General features: G+C 57.5%; 1 protein-coding gene across 5 annotated transcripts; it reads right to left on the reverse strand.

The window, feature by feature from the left end:
* Positions 1–1,591: 1,591 nt before the first annotated feature.
* On the reverse strand, positions 1,592–18,779 carry B3GNT3 (UDP-GlcNAc:betaGal beta-1,3-N-acetylglucosaminyltransferase 3). Of its 5 annotated transcripts, none has more exons than XM_032208457.1 (3): positions 18,493–18,779; positions 13,911–14,052; positions 1,592–4,509 (listed from the first exon to the last, which is right to left on the reverse strand). In XM_032208457.1, exons 2-3 carry the CDS (start codon positions 13,932–13,934, stop codon positions 3,364–3,366), a joined length of 1,170 nt encoding a protein of 389 aa, XP_032064348.1. In that variant the 5' UTR covers positions 13,935–14,052; positions 18,493–18,779; the 3' UTR covers positions 1,592–3,363. The 5 variants fall into 5 exon arrangements, with proteins under 5 accessions (XP_032064348.1, XP_032064356.1, XP_032064334.1 ...); XM_032208465.1 differs by lacking the exon at positions 18,493–18,779 and adding an exon at positions 14,164–14,185; XM_032208443.1 differs by lacking the exons at positions 13,911–14,052; positions 18,493–18,779 and adding an exon at positions 11,879–12,315.
* Between the last annotated feature and the right edge of the window lie 977 nt (positions 18,780–19,756).

The raw sequence follows: 19,756 nt of genomic DNA on the forward strand, positions 1-19,756 counted from the left end.
GTTTATTTTTACACGTTGTCTCTCATACTGTTTGGTTTATCTATTGCTGTGCACCATCCGGAGTCCCTTTTGGGGAGGCCTCTTTCTTTCTTTCTTTCTTTCTTTCTTTCTTTCTTTCTTTCTTTCTTTCTTTCTTTCGTGGAGACATTGAAATAGCCCTCCATCTCCAGGCAACTCAGGGCGCCCCCCCCCCAATGAAAAGGGGGGGGTCTTTAGGGCCTTACTGAAGGCTGAAAAAGCAGAGGCCTGCCAAATCGGGGAGGGCAGAGGGGTTGCCCCACAAAATGCGCCTTCCCAGCTCCCATCAGGGGGCAACGCTTGGGAGCTGGAGCCAGGAGTGTGCCCACCCTCTCTGGTCCCATAGGGTGGGCAGATCTCCACAGGGAAAGGGGATACTGTGGGCAGCCTGGGCCACGCGGGGATTTCAACGTCCCTGTGTCCACCCATGTAGCCCCTCCCTTGCGCTGCTGCACCGACTCCGGTTCCTTCCCAGTGCAATACCAGGACATAGAAATGCGTGTGGGGGGGAGCTCCCCCACTGCACCCCAGGAGACCCCCCCCCCGACGGCATCCATTCTGACCGCTGAGGATCTGGTCCTCCTGCAGCTCCCTCTTCCCAGGGGGGAGCAGGAGTGGATCTGACCAGATGGGACGGAAGCCTGGAGAGAGGAACGGGCACTGCCCTTAGGGATAGCCATCAGGGAAGGGAGGCCTCTGCCCACAGCTGCCCAAGGGACAAAGGAAGGGGCTCAGAAGGGACCCCTCCCCGTCTCTCTCTGGCTGTAAAGGAGACCCAGGGGTGTGTGTGGGGGGGGGGGAATTGTGCTTTCAGATTTGCAAGATGCTGTGAGTTGCCTCCCTATCAAGTGGCATTTGGCCAGTGCTGGCCCTCTGGGCTTTCCATAAAGGCCCTGGGGAAGAGCTGGCTGTGTGCCCAGAGACACCTCACTTCTTGCTCACCTCTAGGGGTTTTTTTCCTCTCCAAAGGCAACGGGGCTTCCTTGGGGTTTTCTTTGAAAACATTTTGCTTCTCTCCCAGGCAGCTTCCTTCGAGTTGGAACGAAGGAAGCAAAACGTTCTAGTTGCCGGTTGCTCCGCTTGACGCAGTGGCCCTTCTTACTCGGGAGGAGGCCGAGCACGGAAGCCTTTGGCCTCCACCTCTCCCTTCAGGCTCCTTCCAAAGCCTGCCCCAAGGAGTGCCCAGGCGCACGGCCTGCTCTGCCCTTGCCACGCTGCCAAAGTGGGTGCCACGTAAGATCTTCCAGATGCCTGAAGCAGCTGCCAGGCTTACCTGCCCAGGTGTTCTCAAAGGTTGCCTTCTGCAATGTCCAGCCCTCCCCCGGATGGGGACCAAAGTCCACCGCAGAGGGAATCCGCCAGCGTAAACAGTGGGATCCGGGTCTGGGGCTGCGCCTCGCCCGTCTGCCCGTCCCAGGGAACATCTGGGGCCCCCACCCGCTTTCCAGGACGCAGGTCCAGAGGGGCCAATCCACAGTGGGGTTCTTTGCGTCTCTGCTGCTCTGCCAGACCCCCAAGGCCAAACCTCCCCTCCCATTGGCCCCTTCGCTCAATTTCACAGCCAGAAAGGGCATAAAATAAACAATGACCTTTTTATGGAAGACACGGGAGGACATAAAAGAGACGAGGAAAGCAGAGAAAGGGGTCCAGGGGGGCCGACCTCCCCTTGACGCCTGGATCGCCAAGGCCGCCTCCCGAGAGGGGGCCAGGGACCCATGGCCAACAGGGCCCACCTGCCACCGCTGCCCCGGCCCTTCCCTTCAGCCGGACCCTTACAGGAGCCAGCCGCTTCGGTCACACCACACACTTCTGGGAAGTGGCCGGGAGCGAGAGAGCGCCAGAGAGACGGTGTGCAAACCAGGGAAAGACCCGGGTGCCTCCCTGGCTCCCAGAGCCGGCCCAGGTCAGCAGCCCCCTTACTGGCCGGCTCCACAGGGGGTCTTGCCCAGAGTGTCCCTTGACTGGCCGCTTCCCCCGCCCCCCGTGCCAAGAGGCCGAAGGAGCCGTAGCTGCTGCTTCCAACCTCCCTTTGCCCACAAGAAGCGATTTGAGGCCTTTCCCCAGCCCCCAAAAGAGGGGAGCCCCCGCCTCAAGGGTCGCCCCTCCTGAGGGTCAAGAGGGCTGACCCTGCACTGGGGGAGGAATCCACCCAGGCTGGCCGAGCAAAGCAGCCCCGGGCCCGCCCTTGTTCTGGGGTGGGGGCCCCGTACAGCCCACCCAGGGAGACCCCTCCCCCCCCCCGGCTGTCCATGAAGGCGACACTGCGCTTTCTTTCCCTCGGTGGGCGGGTGGGCCAGGAGTCTGCGGCTGTGGGTCAGCCTTTCTGGCTCAAAAGGGGGTGGGGCTCCTGAAAGAGTGCCCCGCCCCTCACAGGAGGCAAGGGACCCCAGGAGGTAGAGTAGGGGAGGGGGGGAAGCTCTATGGGGAAGAGGCCCTGCAGCTGTGGGGCGGCTGAGCCTGTGCCAGCATGTGACCCCCCCCCCCACCTCCTCCCCCAACTCTGGTCCAGTAAGTCAGGCACTGGCTCCCCTCCCCCTTCAGCTGAGGGGCCTTTGCCTGTTCTCTCAAGGGGAGCCCCCCCCCCACCTGAGCTGCCCCCAGAGGGACATTCTGGCACCTGGGAGGTTGGAGAGAGCAGATGGGGAGAAAGTCCCCAGCAGGGTCCGGCCACCCCCCCCCCCCACTCAGAGGGGCCCTGTGGGCTGCCCACTCTGCTGCTCGGTTATGAATGGGGGAGGGGGGCAGTGTCTGCCTGGGTGGCCCCCCCCAGCCTGCCTCCGGAGGAATCCAGGCCTGAGCTATAATTCCCTTGAGGAAGAGGGAGGAACTACGATCTGCGCCCATCAGTCTGACTGTGATGCTCACGGCCGTCTGCAGCTGGTCTCCCAGGAGAGGGTGGTGGCAGAGGGCCCCCCCCCTGAACCCAGCAGGTGGTCATGCCCCCTCCCCCATGGGAACACCGACCCATGCCCCCACCCCAGGGCCAGCCTCATCCACCGTCCAGGAAGGGGTCCCTTCCGTCGCTCCAGAAGGGGATCAGAAGGGGGAGGGCTTTGTCGTTGCAGGATGGCTTTTGGGCAACAGGAACCGGCCATCCTGCGTGGATCCCGTGGCCAGCGAGTGGTGAGGCAGGGCCGGCCCCTGGCTCCATGCCAGCGCGATGCCAGCCTCCCAAAGCCTCCCTTGCCTTTCGCAGGAAGGGAGGGTGTGTGGGGCGGATGGTCCAAGCCAAACCCCTGGTCAAAACTCCTCCTCGTAACGGCCCTCTGCGGCAGAGTCTCTGGGCCCTTCCAGACCGGGCAGCCCCCTCCCCTGGCAGGCAGAGCGCCCCTTCCTCACGACGCCTCACAAACTCGGGTAAATCTCCGCCTTCTTCCCGCAGACCAAGTCCGGCTGGTGGATGGCCTCCCACATGAGCAGCATCTCGTAGGGCACGAAGCGGTGCACCATGAGCAGCTCCTTGTAGTAGCAGGGGTCGAAGGAGTCCAGCTTGGCGGAGGGCACGCTCACGCCCACCATCCGGATGCCCGCGTGGGAGGAGGGGGCCAGCCCCGCCTTCTCCAGGCACATGCCCAGATAGACGTCGTCGATGGGGAAGAGCAGAATGCCCAGCGCCTGCTGGTAGATGGCGTGGCAGGTGAAGCCGGACATCAGCAGCCCCCCGCCCCCGCAGTAGGGCGGGTAGGACTTGGTGGAGGTGACCTGCTCCGGCACGTAGTACTTGCTCCACTTCTCCCGGATGGGGCCCACGTTGGTGATGAGGTGGCCCACGAAAAGGTGCTGGTCCCCTGCGCCGGGCACCCCCAGCAGGTAGTGGGCCATGTTGTCGGTGTTGGCGAAGATGTCGTCGTCCCCGTTGAAGACGAAGCGGACGGCCGGGCAGCGCCTCTCCAGCCAAGCGTGGAAGAGCAGCTGCTTGAGGGTGAGGTTGAAGAAGGTGTCCACGAAGCCCCACTGCAGGATGTCGCCGTGCTCTGCATGCTCCAGGCGCAGCAGCTGGTTGAGCTTGCGCGCCTCCCGGGGGTTGCCTGCCACGCCGGAGAGGAAGACGCGCCGGATGTGGACGCCGGCAAAGGTGCGCTCCTGGCCCCAGGTCTTGCGGATGACCTCGCGGCGCTCGTAGTTGGCCGGGGAGGACTTGACGGCCAGCAGCAGGAAGACCTGGTGGGAGGCCTCGGGGGGCCCGCACTTCCCGGGCAGGTCCAGCAGCAGCGGGAAGGCCCGGCAGTGGCGGAAACGCAGGAAGTCCTTGATGTGGTCGGGCAGCTCGGCGAAGCCGGGGAGGCTGGCCACGGAGGCGTTCTGCCGGCACTCGGGAAGCGGCTGGGGGGCCGTGGGGGTGGGGGGCGCCGTGGGAGGCTCCGGGGTGCCTGCCTCTTCCAGGAGGGGGCTGCGGCTGTGCGACTGGAGGAGGAAGAGGAGGCAGCTGAAGCCCACCAGGCTGAGGAGGAGGGTTTCCACTTTATAGCACCAGCGTCGGGGCATCGTGATCTGGAAAAGAAGACGGGGAGGAAGGAGGCTGAACCCACCACCAGGCGCCTTGCAGCACCCGGCGGTGAGTCGGAGACGGCAGGACACGGTCGGAAGAGGAAAAGTCCCCCCCTCCCTGCAGTTAAGCTGCCTTTAAGCTGAAAACACCCGGCGGGATTCTCATCCTCTGCTGGGAGAGCGAAGGTGGCAGAGGCCGAGGGCAGCTGGCAGATTCCCTCCACCCACAGAATCTATTGTGCAGAGAGAGAGGGAGGGAGGGAGGAGAAGAGAGGGACCCAGCCACACCCGGGGCATCTCGCCCCCCCCCCTGCCCCCCTCCAGGGGAACCAGGCACAGCAGCCCCAGAGAGGAGGGGGGGAGCCACCCCAGTGGGCACCGCTTCCTCCTCCTTCCTGGGACTCCCCTGGGCAGCAGAAGCCACGGCCCAAACCGGGGGTCCCCTCAGCAGTTCCGCCTTTTGCTCCCCGGAGGTTTCCTGGCAGGGAAAGAGGGCAGAATCGGCCGTGGGGAGGGGGCTGTGGGGAGGGGCTGGCTGGGATTAGGGGTCTCACCTGTCTGGGGGATGGGAGCAACGTTGGGGAAGCAGAGGCAGCCCAGAGAGAGGGGAGCAGATGGGGAGAAGGGAAGAGCAGCTGGCATGCAGTCCTTAAAAGGTAGTACTTCGGGTTGGACTAGATGACCTCCGAGGTCCCTTCCAGCTCTATTCCGATGGAAGTAATTTTAAGCCCCTCAAATCCACTGGGGGGAAAAATGTCAGATTCGTCTCATGCTTAGAGCAAAAGAAACATACAGGCAGCCCTCGGGTTACGACCAATTCGTTTAGCAACGGTTTGACGTTACAACAGCATTGAAAAAGTGATTTATGACAGATCCTCGTATTTGCGTCCATCAGACCACTCCCCCCCTGACAATCACATGATCAAAACTTGGGCCACCAGCCCGCGCTTACGGTGGATACAGCCTCCCCCAGGGGGCCTGTGATCTGTGACCTTCCCGGCTGGCTTCATTTAAGGACCCCATGATTCACTTAACAACCGCTTACTCAGCAACGGAAATTCTGCTTCCAATTTCAGGCATAAGTTGGGGATTACCTGCATATGAGAGCATTAACCTATCTTGGGGGGGGGGCTTGTTATAAGGAGCACCCTGGCTCTTTTTCTGAGGGAGAGAGAGAGAGGAGGAGGAAAAGAGGGAGGGAGGGAGAGGGAGGGAGAGAAAGAGACACACAGAGAGAAACAGAGACAGAGAGACAGACAAAGAGAGGGAGAGAAAAAAACAGAGAGAGAGGGAGGGAGAGAGAGAGAGAAGGAGAGAGAGACAGAGAGAGGGGGGCAGAGAGAGAGGGAGGGAGAGAGAGGGAGGGAGAGACAGAGGGAAAGAGACAGAGAGAGGGAGAGAGAGAGGGAGGGAGAGAGGGGGAGGGAGAGAGAGGAAGGGAAAGAGAGAGAGGGAGGGAGACAGAAACAGAGAGGGAGGGAGAGAGAGAGGGAGAGAGAGAGGGAGAGAGAGACAGAGAGAGGGAGGGACAGAGAGAGAGGGAGGGAGACAGAAACAGAGGGAGGGAGGCAGAGAGAGAGGGAGGGACAGAGAGAGGGAGAGACAGAGAGAGAGGGAAGGAGGGAGAGAGAGACAGAGAGGGAGGGAGAGAGGGAGAGAGAGACAGAGAGAGAGGGAAGGAGAGAGGGAGAGAGAGACAGAGAGACAGAGAGGGAGGGAGAGAGGGAGAGAGAGACAGAGAGAGGGAGAGACAGAGAGAGAGGGAAGGAGGGAGAGAGAGAGAGACAGAGGGAGAGATAGAGAGACTGGGGCAGCTTCAGCATCGTCCCAGACCCCCCTGGGGGTGAAAGAAATTGGTCAGGCCGCTAATGAGAGTCGGGACAGAGCTGGGAGGGGCCTTGGAGGTCTTCTAGACTGACCTCCTTCACAAGGAGAGAGGCTCGATCAGATGCTGCTGGTGCTCTGGACCGGACCACAGAGGCAAAGGATGCGGAGGCTGGACCCGGGCCCTTCCGCAAGAACTGCCCCCCCCCCTTTGGGCTCCCCCTTTCGGGCTCCATCGCCTGGCAGGTGGGCTGGAACAGGTGCCCCAGAGAGGCCTCAACAGCCCCTCCCCCAACCTGGGCCCTCCCCTTCCCTCCCCTCCTTCTCCTCCCCTCCCCTTCTCTCCTCCCCTTCCTGTTTCCCTCCCCTCCTCTCCTCCCCTTCCTTCCTCCCCTCCCCACCTCCTGCCCTCCCCCTCCTCTGCTCTCCTCCCCTGCTTCTCCTCCCCCCTCCTGCCCTCCCCTTCCTCTGTTTCCCTCCCCTTCTCCCCTCCCCTCCCCTCCTTCTCCTCTCCCCTCCTTTCTTTCTCCTCCCCTCCTTCTCCTCTCCTTCTCTCCCCTCTGCTCCCCTTCTCTCCCCTCCCCTCCTCTCCTGGGGGAGCCTGCCCAGAAGGAAGGTCTGCCAAGGACGTGTGCTGGTGTGTGTGTGTGTGTGTGTCTGTGTGTGTACACGGGCAGTCGACTTAGGACAGTTCACTTAGTGACCAGCATAGAAAAAAGTGACTTATGACAATTTTTCACACTTATGACCATTGCGGCATCCCCCGTGAGGGTCACACGATCAAAACCGAGACGCTTGGGAACCGACTCCTGTTTACGTCAGTCACAGGGCCTGGGGTCTGGGTGTGTGTGACGTGACTCCCTTTTGCAACCTTCTGACAAGCAAAGTCCATGGGGAAGCCAGATTCACTTAACGACCATGCTGCTAACTTAACAACTGCGGAGATTCATTTAACGGCAGCGGCAAGAAAGGTTGTTGAAAGGGCAAAACTCACTTAACACATGTTTCAATTAGCAACATGAATTTTGGGCTCAGTTGTGGTCAAAAGTTGAGGACTACACACACACACAGACACACACATGTAAGCACCCCCCCCCCCAGAAGGGGCTGAAGGAAGAAGGCCAATGGCTGAGAGGAGGCAGGGAGGCTCACACCCCCCTTGGCTTGTCTGCCCCCCCACTCAGGAGACGGGGACTCCCAGCAGAGGGGAAGACTCGAATCCTGGGCAGGAGGGCATCCGCAGGGGGCAGAGAGGGCCCCAGGAGGGCTCGGCCAAGCCACAAGGCCTGCGTTTGCCTTCTGGGAAGTCAAAAGGAATTCAGAGGGCCTGGGTGGGGGTGGGACTAGATGATCTCTCGATCACCCTCCAGGCCTTCCCCCATAAGGTTGGAGGAGGAGGAGAAAGCCAGGCTCTCTAGATGCCCGCAGGGGCACCCCCCCCTTTCTCTCCTTCTGGAGGGGGGGCTTGGATTCTCCAGGACTTTATCCCTGCAAGACCCCCAAATGGGTGGCCTGAAATCACACGTGGGAGGGGGGAGGGGAGGGGGCTGGAGGACGGGGCACCTGGGTTTCAGGAGGCACCAGTGGAAGGTAGGAGGCTGGGGGGGCCTCTGAAGAGAAGGAACAGGCACCCCCCCCCTGCCCTAACAATACCCGGACGATACCCAGTTGTATCTGTCCACCCTGTGCCAACTCAGTGTAGCGGTGGAAGTGATGTGCCAGTGCCTGGCGGCTGTCAGGGCCTGGATGGGAACGAACAAGCTGGCACTCAATCCGGACGAGACCGAGTGGCTATTGATGTTGCCCCCCCCCCCAAGGACAGTCCAGATATTGCATCCCTTAGCCTGGGGGGTGAAATTTTACACCCCTCAGAGAGGGTCCGCAACTTGGGTGTCCTCCTGGACTCGCAGCTGACACTAGAACATCATCTGTCAGCTGTGACCAGGGGGGCCTTTGCCCAGGTTCGCCTGGTGCACCAGTTGCGGCCCTACCTGGACCGGGAGGCCCTCACAACAGTCACTCATGCCCTCAAGGCTTGATTACTGTAATGCGCTCTACATGGGGCCGCCCCTGAAAAGCGTTCGGAGACTGCAACTAGTCCAGAATGCAGCCGCGCGAGCGATATCGGGTGTACCTAGGTACACCCATGTCACTCCTATCCTCCGCGAGCTGCACTGGCTTCCTATCGGTCTCCGAACGCGCTTCAAGGTGCTGGTTATCACCTTTAAAGCCCTACATGGCCTGGGACCCGGATATCTGCGAGACCGCCTCCTGCCACATACCTCCCAACGGCCAATAAGATCTCACAGGGTGGGCCTTCTCCGAGTGCCGTCGACTACACAATGTCTGGCGGCTCCTCGGGGGAAGAGCCTTCTCTGTAGCTGCCCCGGCCCTGTGGAACGATCTACCCCCTGAGATCCGGACCCTCCCCACTCTCTCGGCCTTCCGAAAGGCCACAAAAACCTGGCTATTCTGGCAGGCCTGCGGCTGTTGACCTCACGAATGAGATCCAGCCCCACCTATATTGAGTGTATGATGTGTTGCTTTTTAATCTGTTTTTTTTTCTCTTTTATTATTTTTAACTTTTTATCTTTTAGTCCTGTATTCTGTAAGCCGCCCGGAGTCCTTCGGGATTGGGCGGCATATAAATTCATTAAATTTACAATTTAATTTACAATTTAGCTGCCAAAGAGGCCTGGAGCAACCCAGGGAGGGGCACCAGCAGCAGCAACAGGAGGAGGGGCAGGGAGCTGGAGGGTAGGTGCAGCTCACTCTGCGTGTGTGTGTGTGTGTGTGTGTGTGTGTGTGTGTGTGTGCATGTCCCCCCCAGGGAGGAGACGCATGTGACCTTTTCAGGCCCGGCCGCAGCAGTGCCAGGAGATGCTCCCCATGCTCTCCGTCTCCCGGGTGGTGCCCTGACCTCACCCTGGGCAGATGCTGTGGCTGCCTTGCTCGGTGCGTCATCAGACAGCTGGAGGACCCCCCCCCCCTCCGCTGAAAGCCCCACCCTGAGTTTCCACGCACAGAGGCTCCTCTGAGCAGCATCGCCCGCTGGCAGAGCCGGTCTGGCCAGGTAGGCAGCAGAGTGAGCCCCAGGCAGAGAGAGCGGAGGAAACTTTCCACCTCAACCCCCCCCTCCTGACCCCCCCCCTCCCCTCACCGGATGGGCTTCCAGCCTGATCGGAGGGCAGCCATGCGCACAAGAGAAACCCCCCCCCGCACATCCTCAACTCCCAACCGCAATGGAGGCCGAGACTTCAAAAATAAAAGGGAGGGGCTACAAATGCCTCCCTTCGGCCAATGTGCTGATGCCCAGTCTTTGCAGGGGGTGGGCTCCATGGCCTCAGGGGGCCCCTGTGTTGAAGGGGCTTCCTTCCTCACTGTTGGAGCAACTTCTCCGGGCACCCTGAAGCACAGCTGCCTCCTGGGGGGTTTCCTGGCTCTCCTCTGCTTCCCGGACCCCTTCAGAGCCCCCAAGGATGGAAGTCCCTAGCTGCCCCTCAGCCCCCCCCCCCGTAGAAAGCAAGAGCCCCCTTACCCAGGCAGCCCCTGCAGCAACCGGGAATGGCCCAAGGAAGAGTGGGGGGGGCTCCCAGGCCCTTTGCAGCTTTGGGGGTCTCTGAAGGTCAGACCCAGCAGGGGGTGGGGGATATCTTGGGAATGGCAAGATCTGCTTCCTGCTGAAATGGGAGGGTGGGGGGAGAGACGCAAGCCAAAGCAGGGAGACCCCCCTGGGACCCTTCCTCTTTCCCCCCCTGAGGACCGTCTCCAGCCAAGCAACTTTGCCACCGCTGCTCCACTCCTCCGAAGGGCCGGAAGACCCTCTGCGGGGGCTGTGGAGGAAGCCAGGACTCCTCTGCAAGGGGGGGGGGAAGAGGAGGCCTCTGGGACAGTTCCCCCACCCCCACCCCAAAGGAAGCCACTTCTGAAGCTCTGCTTTCCGACTTTCCCCGAGTTACGACTTGTGGACTTCAGCTGGCTGGGGGGTTCTGGGAGCTGAAGTCCACACGTCTTAAAGACCCCCAACCCCGTTCTAAAGCACAGGGCCACACCGCCCTTCTTGGACCCAATGGGGGGGGGGGAGGCCCTGGCACGGGCACCTTGCCAATCGGGCTGCCTCTCTCCGCTCTTTGGGCTGCCACAAAACCAACAGCCTTTGGCCTGAAGCTATTGATTGTGGAGGTGCAAGTCCACACACACACACACACACACACACACAACTTGTCAATTAATTCACTTCCTTTCTTTCCAAATCAGCTGCTCAGATGCAAACAGATTCAAGGGGAAGCCGCTTCCTATTGGCAGAAAACGCCACATTTGCTTTTTAAAACACTTCTGGGTTTGAAGAGGAGGGGAAGCTGGTCAGCAGCCCAGAGGAAGGGACAGGCATCCCGGGTTCTGCTTGGCCATTTTGCCAGCCCCCCCCTCCCCCCCCCCTCCCTGCTGCCAGAAGCGGGCAATGCCCCCTGGGCAAGTGCTGATGGCTGCAGGGACCCTCCTCCTGGGGGCCCCGGGGAAGAGAGGCCGCCCTGCCTTGTGGCAGCGGAGAGGAGAGGAGGGGGGGGGCCTGCCTGGCGCAGCGGAGTCTCAGAAACTGCTAGTGGGGCAGGCTCCCCCGCCCCCCCCCTTTCCCTCTCTTCTCAGCGGAATAAGCGTGAAACTGTGCCGCGCAAAGCAGCGGAAGCTGCCAGAGGAAGCGGTGCAAAGCTCAGAATCTCCTTTTTCTTAGTACGGCGACCAACAACAGCCGTTTCCTCTGGAACAAAAAACCCCCGGAGCCTTTCAACTGTTCTACGCCCGCAAAGAACAAAACAGAGGACAGTTCGCCTCCCCCCCCCCGCGCCCCCGGGGGACGTCGAACAAGGCAAACTCCCTTTTCCCGAGGCTCAAAGGCCGGCGAGGCCAGGCTGGGGAGGAGGCGGGCCGGGGGGGGGGTCCTGCCTGGCAAGCGACCCGCCTTCTGTCCCATCGGGGGGTAGCCGGACCCTCCCAGTCATTGGACTCCAAAGCCCATCAAGCACCATGGCCAGAGGGAGGGACGGGGGCGCAAACGCCCGCTCCAATAAAGCCCGTCTCCTTAATTAGAGGGGGGGGGACACACCAGGTTTTCAGTCCATACTCTCAGACCTTCCTACCTCACAGGGTTGTTGTGGCGAGAAAATAGGAGCCGGAAAGAGCGTTTGCCCCCTTGAGCTATTTGTGAAAACCACGAAGTCTGCATACATACAAACAACGAAGCCCCAAGCTCCCCACCCCCTCCCCGCCTTTGGGGGAACCGCGGCCCGCCCCCTCCCTCCTTCCCGCGCCCTTACGGAAGCTCGCCTTGGCTAGCAAAAGCCCCCTCCCCTCCAGCCACCAAGGGCGGCGGCGGGGGCATTCCGGCACCCCGCAACCAGCCCCGGTCGCCCGATCCGCCGATAGAGCCAGCCGGCCGGCTCGAGGGGGCTTCCGCGGCTGCTCCGACCTCGGGACGAGGGTCCCGCGCTCCGCTCCGCTGGCACGCGGCTCTTGCGGCGGGGGATGATGGGAGCTGGAGGGGCCGCCTTACCTGGAGGCGCCGCTCTCGGTTGCCGGGCGTCGCGCCCGCTTCCCCGCTCCCTCCGGCGCCGCAGCTGCTCCCACCTGGCAAGCGGGGCGGGGCCAGGGCGGGGCCGGCAGGTTCCCTCGGGTGGCTCCGCCCCGGAGGCGCCCACCCCAACCCGGAGCCCGGGGCCAAGCGCGGCGTCGGTGGCATCGGGGGCGCCGTCCAGGCCGGGGCCCCGCAGGGAGGCGCTCGCGCGGGACAGGCAGCGCTCTACTCCCCCGCGGGCCCCCGGAACGGGCGGGGCGGCCTTGGCTTGGACGGCGTCGGAGGGCTTTGGCTCCGGCAGGAGCGTTCGGCGGCCCGGTCGGGGAGCTCCAGCGGCCCCCGCGGACGGAGACCTTCTGCCGTCCCCCTCCCGGCCCAGAGTCCCCCTCAGGTGGTGGCAGCAGCCGTCCGACCAGCCTTTCCTGCGGGGCCTCCTGGCGAAGATGCTCTCCTCCTCCTCCCGAGGGACTTCCCGGCTGTGTCCCCCCCCCCGCCGCCCTTCCCCAGTCTCCAGAGGGGGCAGCCCAGGAGCCCCAGCCTCTGCCCAGCCCCCCCCCTCTTTCAACCTGCCTCCCCCCCCCCCCAGTCCTTCAGGTCATTTTGTCACTTCCGTTGTGTCTCTGGGTTTCAGTTGTGATGCAACCCTTGAAGGAGGCCAAGTCACCGACCTTTAGTGCCATCTTTGCCCCCAGGGCAGGGTGTGCAGGGGTGACTCTGCAGTGACTCTGCCTGGGAACGTCAGAGCCAGGGAAGACCAGGTGGAGGGAGGAGGGGGGGGAGGCAAAGTACCTGAGGGAAGGGGAGAAGCACCGGTGGAGGGAAGGAGCTGCTGGAGCCTCACCACAGGTGGCTGTTGATTGGGTGAGCAGGTACAGATTTGGGCAGTGGCGCCCTGTGACCATGAAAAGTGAGGAAAGGACGTGGACTTAAGAGGGTTGCTGGATTGGGTCCAGCAAGAATCCCAGCATTCTAGGGTTGAAAGGGACCCGGGAGGTCTTCTAGTCCACCCCCTGCTGGCTGGAGGTTCCTCTTGACCTCAGCAATGGGTCCACTAAGAGGCTCCCTTGACGGGCAGACAGAATCCTCCATTCTCTGGCTGCTCACCCTGAGAGGTCAGGAGGGTGACTGACAAAAGCTCCCCCCCCCTCTGGGTTTAACCTTTGGCCTTTGCTCTGGCACTGACGTGTGTGTGGGAATCCCAGCTCAAGCAGGAAGGGAGGCCAGAGGGATGCAGCCGCTGGAAGTCCAGGAAGGGCGGGGGTGGGTGGGGAATGTTTCTGTGAAAGGAGGGGGGTAATGGGGGGAGGGTTGTGCATGGGGGTAGGCAGGAAGGTGAAGACAGAAGAGAAGCGGGAGAGGGAGGGGCGTCCCCCTTTCAGGAAGAAAGAGGAAACCAGAGAAGTGCCTGCTTGGCACCAATGGCAAGCGTGGCTCCAGTTCTGGGCGCAGCAGCCCAGGGAGTGGAAGGAAGTGGGTCCAGGCCCCACATGGCAGGTGAAGGATGGAGATGAGGGCTGGGGGAGAGGATCAGACTGAGGGCTGAAAAGGTTCCGTCTTTGTCACTCCGGAAGGCAGGGCCAGAGCTAGGAGGTGAGAAGCACAAGGAAGGGGAAATAATAAAGGGCCAGCTGGCAGCCAGGGGAACAGGCTGCCACATGATGTGGCCTCCTTCCCCAGAGGTTGGAGGGCCATCCATTAGAGGGGCCCGAGTGGAGCTAGCCTTGTGCAATGACTAGACTAGATGACCTCTAATGTTCCCTGAAAATCTACTAGGCAGCCACCGAGGAGGGAAAGCTACAGCTGCTGGCAGCCCGTCTTAGCCCAGGCAGGAATGCAGCTCTCAGCCGTGGCCCAGACCCTGCGCCTCGCCCCATCAAGCTACTGAGGGGGAGCTTGACCCTCTGGGTGGGCCGTGTAGAGGGGAGATCCAGCCCAGAATAAGGAGGGGAACGGCCTAGGATTAAAGAGAAATCTCCTGTCTGGAGAACAGTTAGCCAGCGGAAAGGCTTACCTTCCGAAACAGTGCGCCCTCCATCCCTGGAGGCTTTGAAGAAGAGACTGGACTGGCACTGGTCTGCAGTGGGATAGGTTCTCTCCTGCTCGAGCAGAGGATTGGACTAGATGACCTCAAGGTCCCTGCCAACGCTGTTATTCTGTGAGAGACCCCAAGGGAAGAAGAAGAAGAAAAAACTCCTGTTTTGGTAACCGCAGAGCCAGACTCACCTGGCAAGGGAGGGGGCAAGGAGGGCAAAGAGCATGGATACCAGCAGCCTGCCTTGCCAGCCTGGCTTTGGGGGCAGGTGGCCTCCCCGGTGGAGCCTGGCTTCTTCCCCAGCGGTTTCCTGCCTATCTGGGTGTCGACTGAACTCTCCAGGATCCGCTCTGGGCTGTCCGTCCCTCTGGCTCTGCCTTTGGGTCTCTGCCTATCTGTGGATGGCCGAATGCCAAACTTCCGGGAACACTCTGCTAATTCTGGATTTTCTTGATCAGGAAGATTAGCATTTTCTCAGCTCGAAGCGTGGCTGAAGGCAGCCGTGTCGGATGATTAACGATCCCTTTGTTGCAGGATCCAATCTGGGTGGATCACTGGGACTGGAGGGTTATTCTTTCCAGTTTCTGAGCCTTTGGGATCCAGCACGAATCCGAAAGCTCGGAAGACAAAACTCTGCCCCAGGTGACCCACCCGGATTGGGTCCTGCCACATTGCCCTGGGGGCCAGGCTGATTCGCCTTCATTTCAGGTGTTTTTGCCCCATCTGTCTCCTGGCTCAGGTGGTGGTGGGCCTGTCCGTCTCCCACCTGTCTGCCCCGCCCCCCATCCTGGCTCTTGCTGTGTCTCTCCTGGCTTGATGAGCGTGTCCTTTCACTTGAAAGAGTGCAGAGAAGAGCAACCAGGGTGATTAGGGGACTGGAGGCTAAAACATATGAGGTCTGATTCTCTCCTGAAGAAAAGCACCTTTGGGGGCATCCCTGCCTGAGAAGCTCTAGAGACATTTAGAAGAAGAGGGCTGGAAGGGACCTTGGAAGTCATAGCACAGTACAGCATAGGTGGCACCTTGCTCAACAGCAGTAACTCTGATAGGGATCTTCTCCAAGTGGAGAACCGTTTAAATAGGAGCCAGCCGTGGGCAGCAGCTGCCAAAAAAGCCAACACAGTTCTAGGCTGCATCAACAGATAGAATAGAATCAAGATCACGTGAAGGGTTAATGCCACTTTATAAGGCCTTGGTGAGGCCACACCTGGAATACAACATTCAGTTCTGGTCGCCACGATGTAGAAAAGATGTGGAGATGCTAGAAAGAATTTCAGAGAAGAGCAACAAAGAGGATGAGGGGACTGGAGACTAAAACCTATGAAGAACGGTTGCAGGAACTGGGGATGTCTAGTTTAATAGAAAGAAGGACCAGGGGAGACATGATAGCAGTGTTGCAATCTCTCAGGGGTTGCGACAAAGAAGAGGGAGTCAAACTATTCTCCCAGGCACCTGAGGGCAGAACAAGAAGCAGTGGGTGGAAACTAATCAAGGAGAGAAGCAATTTTGAACTGAGAAAAGTCCTGACAGAACAATTAATCAGTAGAACAACTTGCCTCCAGAAGTTGTAAATGCTTCATGAGAGGATCAAATGTTGCGTCGATACAGACATGCGGTCTCAATGCTCTGAGACCACAGCTTATACTTTTGCTGCTGGGTGGTCCAATCGGACCTAAATTGTCCCGCAGAGACGTTGAACAGGAAGCATACCTTGCTGATCTCAGTGATATTGCAAAGTCTCTGATCGAGACAAGAGAGGTTCTTCAAGCCGGCGACAAGAAATCCAGCCAAGGCTGATGAAGTCGGGGCGGCTCCAAAACGGAAGGATACGGAAAGAGAAAATGTTTCCTGCTGGTGAGGAATTTTTACCGTTTTAAAAAGAGACTGCCTATAAAAAGCTTAAAAATAATTTAAATTGGAGAACAGAAGAAATAAGCGCCGGAATTAAATTTGGAATGGTTTTGGACAGTGGGTTATCTTACTTTTTAAATGCTATCTTTATGGATGGAATTTATGCAAGCCTTTTAAAATGAATGGACTAAGTTTTCTTCTTCTATTTTGTTTTCTTTTGTTATTATTTGTAACCTATGGACTAAAATTATCCTCTTTCATTACTGTGGTTGTTCTTCTAACTCATTCAAGAATCGGACTTTTTAAAAACTTGAAATACAAAAAAAGATACAAAAAGAAATAAAGAACATTGCAATAATAACACTGTTGCTCGGAGGCTGGAAGGTTTGTGTATTGGAAACGAAACTCTTGTTTTTCTCACTGATTATTCTGGCTTGGCAGGATAGCTCTTGCTGCTTGTTTATAGAGAGCGATAAGAATAAAAGCATACAGATATCCCTTTGAAGTATATCTTTAACCAGAGAAAAGTGAAAATAAAACGTTATTGTGAATCTATGCTTAACCTTATTAACCTTCCAAGCTAGATCAGTAGCGTTTGTTACCTGGAGATAATGATACAATTTCAACAGCAGAAAGAAACTTTAATATGATGAAGTTGAGGATGTTTATCAAGTGGAAAAAGTGGTGGTTAAAACCCTAAAAATTGAAGAGGAAAATGCATATAAAGAAATTAAATTTGCTGATAATTATGGTGATTGGAAAGAGTGAAATACTGAAAGAGGAACTAAATGGAGGGGAAATCTACCCCAGATGGCAAGATACAGAAGAAGAAAAAACAAAAGAATTTATGGATTTAAAGAGAGAAAGTTTATTAGCAACAGCGTTGATAACACTACTGACAAAGATAAGCTGATTAAGGAAAGAAGAAGGGCATCAAAAGTATATGAGAGATTTTATAAGCAAGGAGTTGCTAAGAGGAATCCATACAAAGTTGATTAAGGAGCTGATTAGAGGACTGACACCACAAATGGCAGAAGATATGATTACATTTTGCTACTGGAAAGATACAGGTTGATAGATGAAAGAGCACAATTTAAAACTAGTTAAACTTAGTGAAATTTAGTGACAATAGATAGTTAAATAAATAATTGATAATGTTACTAATGTATACAATGTGTAGTGTTATGATAAGTAATAATTGGATATGAATATGGTATCCATGAAAGGAAGATTAGAAATCCTTTTGGATTATATATAAAGGTTAATAAAAAAGAGCTAAGTTAGATACAGTTAAAGTCTTGATTATTAGGGAGAAAATGTATGATATAGGATAGTTAAATAAAGGAGGGATAAGGATAACAGGGCATATATAGGTATGGGTACAACATAAGGAAACTGTATGTAAACTATAAACAGTGATTTGGAAAGGAGGATTAGAAAATTTTGTTATCAAATATTATAGATGTTTAGCTAGAATAGGACATAAGGATTCAGTGTTAATGGAGGATTTTAGAAATAGTAAATGAAATGCCAGTATGTGGTTATGTATTAAATCTTGGCATATTTTATGATGGACGTTTAAACAATTATAGTCAAATGAAAATGGAGGTATGATGATGGTAACATGTATAAATATCTGAGTTAAAATAGTTGAGTTAATCTGAATTATGTTTGTTGACTGTGGAAGAGATGCACAAAAGTCTTTTTTATACTTTCTACAATATGTAAAGAAGGATGTGTTTTGTTTCTTTTGAAAATTAAAAATAAAAAAGTATTAAAAAAAGAAGTTGTAAATGCGCCAACATTGGAAGTTTTTAAGATGATGTTGGATAACCACTTGTCTGAAGCGATGTAGGATTTCCTGCCTAGGCAGGGGGTTGGACCAGAAGACCTCCAAGGTCCCTTCCAACTCCATTCTCTTCGGTTCTCCTCTCCTCTCCTCTGTTGTGCCAGGGGGGCTTTCTGTGGGCTGATGCCCAGCAGTGAATTCTTCCGTTTAGCAGTATTGCACCTTTCTAAGACTTTGGGGGAAGTGAATCCGCCTTGAGTTAACAATCCACACCTTCCGTTCTGGACCATTTTGCTGACCTTCTACCTTTATTTAGACTTCAAGGAGCAAAGATTCTGAAGCTGTTGACATTTGCTCTCCTTCCCAGGAAAGGGGGCCGTTCCAGGGAAGAGCCAGCCCCACCCCCCACCGTTCACGTTCAAGGCCAGAGTAAGCAGCGGCCACACCCCCTTCCTTAACCCCCAGCCTTGGGGGGGGGGGGCGTCAGAAATGGGGTCCTGTGAGAAATTGCTTCAAGAAAGGATGCTTGTGGGAGTGGGCCCCACTTGGCCCTCGGGAGAGTGGGGAAGGGGCAGCTGAGCCTCCTGCAAGAGACGCCTCAAATCCCCTTCATCTGAATGGCTCCCGTTTACCTACTTATCTTTTTCAGGCTGCCCAGAGTTTCCTTTTTGGGGTGATGGGGGGGGGAGGGGGGGCTGATCAGTTGAGTAAGGAAAAGGCAGCCCTGAACCAGCCTGGATTCCCCCATCCGAATCGCTCCCAGGTCTTCAAGTTAATTGCTCCCCAATCAAATAGTAGCAAGTGTCACCGCCTCCCCCCTTAGAGCTCAGCGGGGGGGGGGCGGGGGGGGCTTCCTTCTCTTGGGAACCCCTCCCCCCATCTTCTCGGTGGTTCTTCTCTGCACTTAACGTGGTTTCTCACCTGTTGGCGGTGACCAAGGCTGGAGGCCACCCTGGCCAAGGCCTCCTCAACTGGTCTCTGCCGGGTGCTGGGCTGGACCGAAGCGTGGCTGGCGCTGTCCCTCCACTCGGGACCAGGGTGGCCCGTGGCCTCCCCCTCCCCTCCTCCTCGGGGTGAAAAGCTCCTTCCCGGCCGAGAGAAAGGGGAGCCTCTTTAGGAAAGCAATGGAGAAAACGGGAGCAGCTCTGAAGGAAGATCCATACCTACGTGGCTTGGATTTCCTCCCGTTTCCCCTGGTGCCCGGCCGGGGTGGGTGCCTGGCACTGCCCTCCGCTGCTCTCTGGGCCCAGCCCCTCCCTCCCTCCCGGGATATCTCCCTTCCATCCTCACAGGCCCCTCGGCTCCAAGGCTCGCCCGTTATCAGGAGATGCCAGGCGGCCTCTGCGGTTCCTTCAGCCGGAGGGAGCTGCGCATTTCCTGGTCAAGGCTGGCAGGATGACAGCACTGAGGACCCATCGCCAATTTCTTCTGCTCCGATTCTCTCCCACCCAAGGACCCCCAGGGTCTGTGGGCTCAGGGCCCCCCAAGCGCACCCCCATGCCACGAGGCCCATCTCCCTTTCCTGAGTGGGCCTTCAATTAAACAGCCACAACTGGGAACAGCATTTCCACCCGTAAGCAAGGTGGACATTAAGTGAGCCGTCCCCGGTTTTATGGCCTTTTTTTTGGCCAAGTGAAGCACTTCAGCCGTCGCGTGCATCAACCAAGCAGTCGTTGGGCGTTAGTTTATGACTGAAGGAGAGAGGAATGGTATAATCCGTTTATAGTTAGCCTAACAAAAGAGGAGTTAAGGCCCAAATGAAATATGATACTTCCTTTAAGTTTATTTTAGAACGTCTTTGTTAAAGGTTTGTACCTTGTGTTTGTTCTGGGAAGTCGGGTGGGGCGTGGGGGACGGTTGGGGGGTGGAGCACATTTGTAAAAGCCTTTTTTCCCCAAAGATTTTCAATGAAAAAAAAGCCGTCGTTGGGCGGATCCCCCCTGGCTTTGCTTGTTGGGAGGGGGCGTCACAAGGGGAGACCCCCGAGAAGCCGCACCCATCCTAAGGACACGTCGGACACCCAGCCCCCCCGGGCTTTGATCGGGTGACTGTGGGGGATGCTGCGACGGTCACATGTGTGAGGACCGCTCCCCACGAATGCCTGCCATGGAGCCCCCCTGCAGAAACTGCCCTGCACACCCCCACCCCCGGAATGCATTCCACGCCCTGCCCTCGCGAATCACCT

This window comes from Thamnophis elegans, chromosome 1 (genome assembly GCF_009769535.1).
Source record: "Thamnophis elegans isolate rThaEle1 chromosome 1, rThaEle1.pri, whole genome shotgun sequence".
Lineage (NCBI taxonomy): Eukaryota > Metazoa > Chordata > Lepidosauria > Squamata > Colubridae > Thamnophis > Thamnophis elegans.

Coding starts and splice junctions, on each gene's coding strand:
- B3GNT3 (XM_032208443.1), bottom strand. CDS start 12,064: ATGCCACCGACGCCGCGCTTGGCCCCGGGCTCCGGGTTGGGGTGGGCG. Junction 4,510..11,878: donor ACCGAGAGCGGCGCCTCCAG/GTAAGGCGGCCC, acceptor CTTCTTTTCCAG/ATCACGATGCCCCGACGCTG.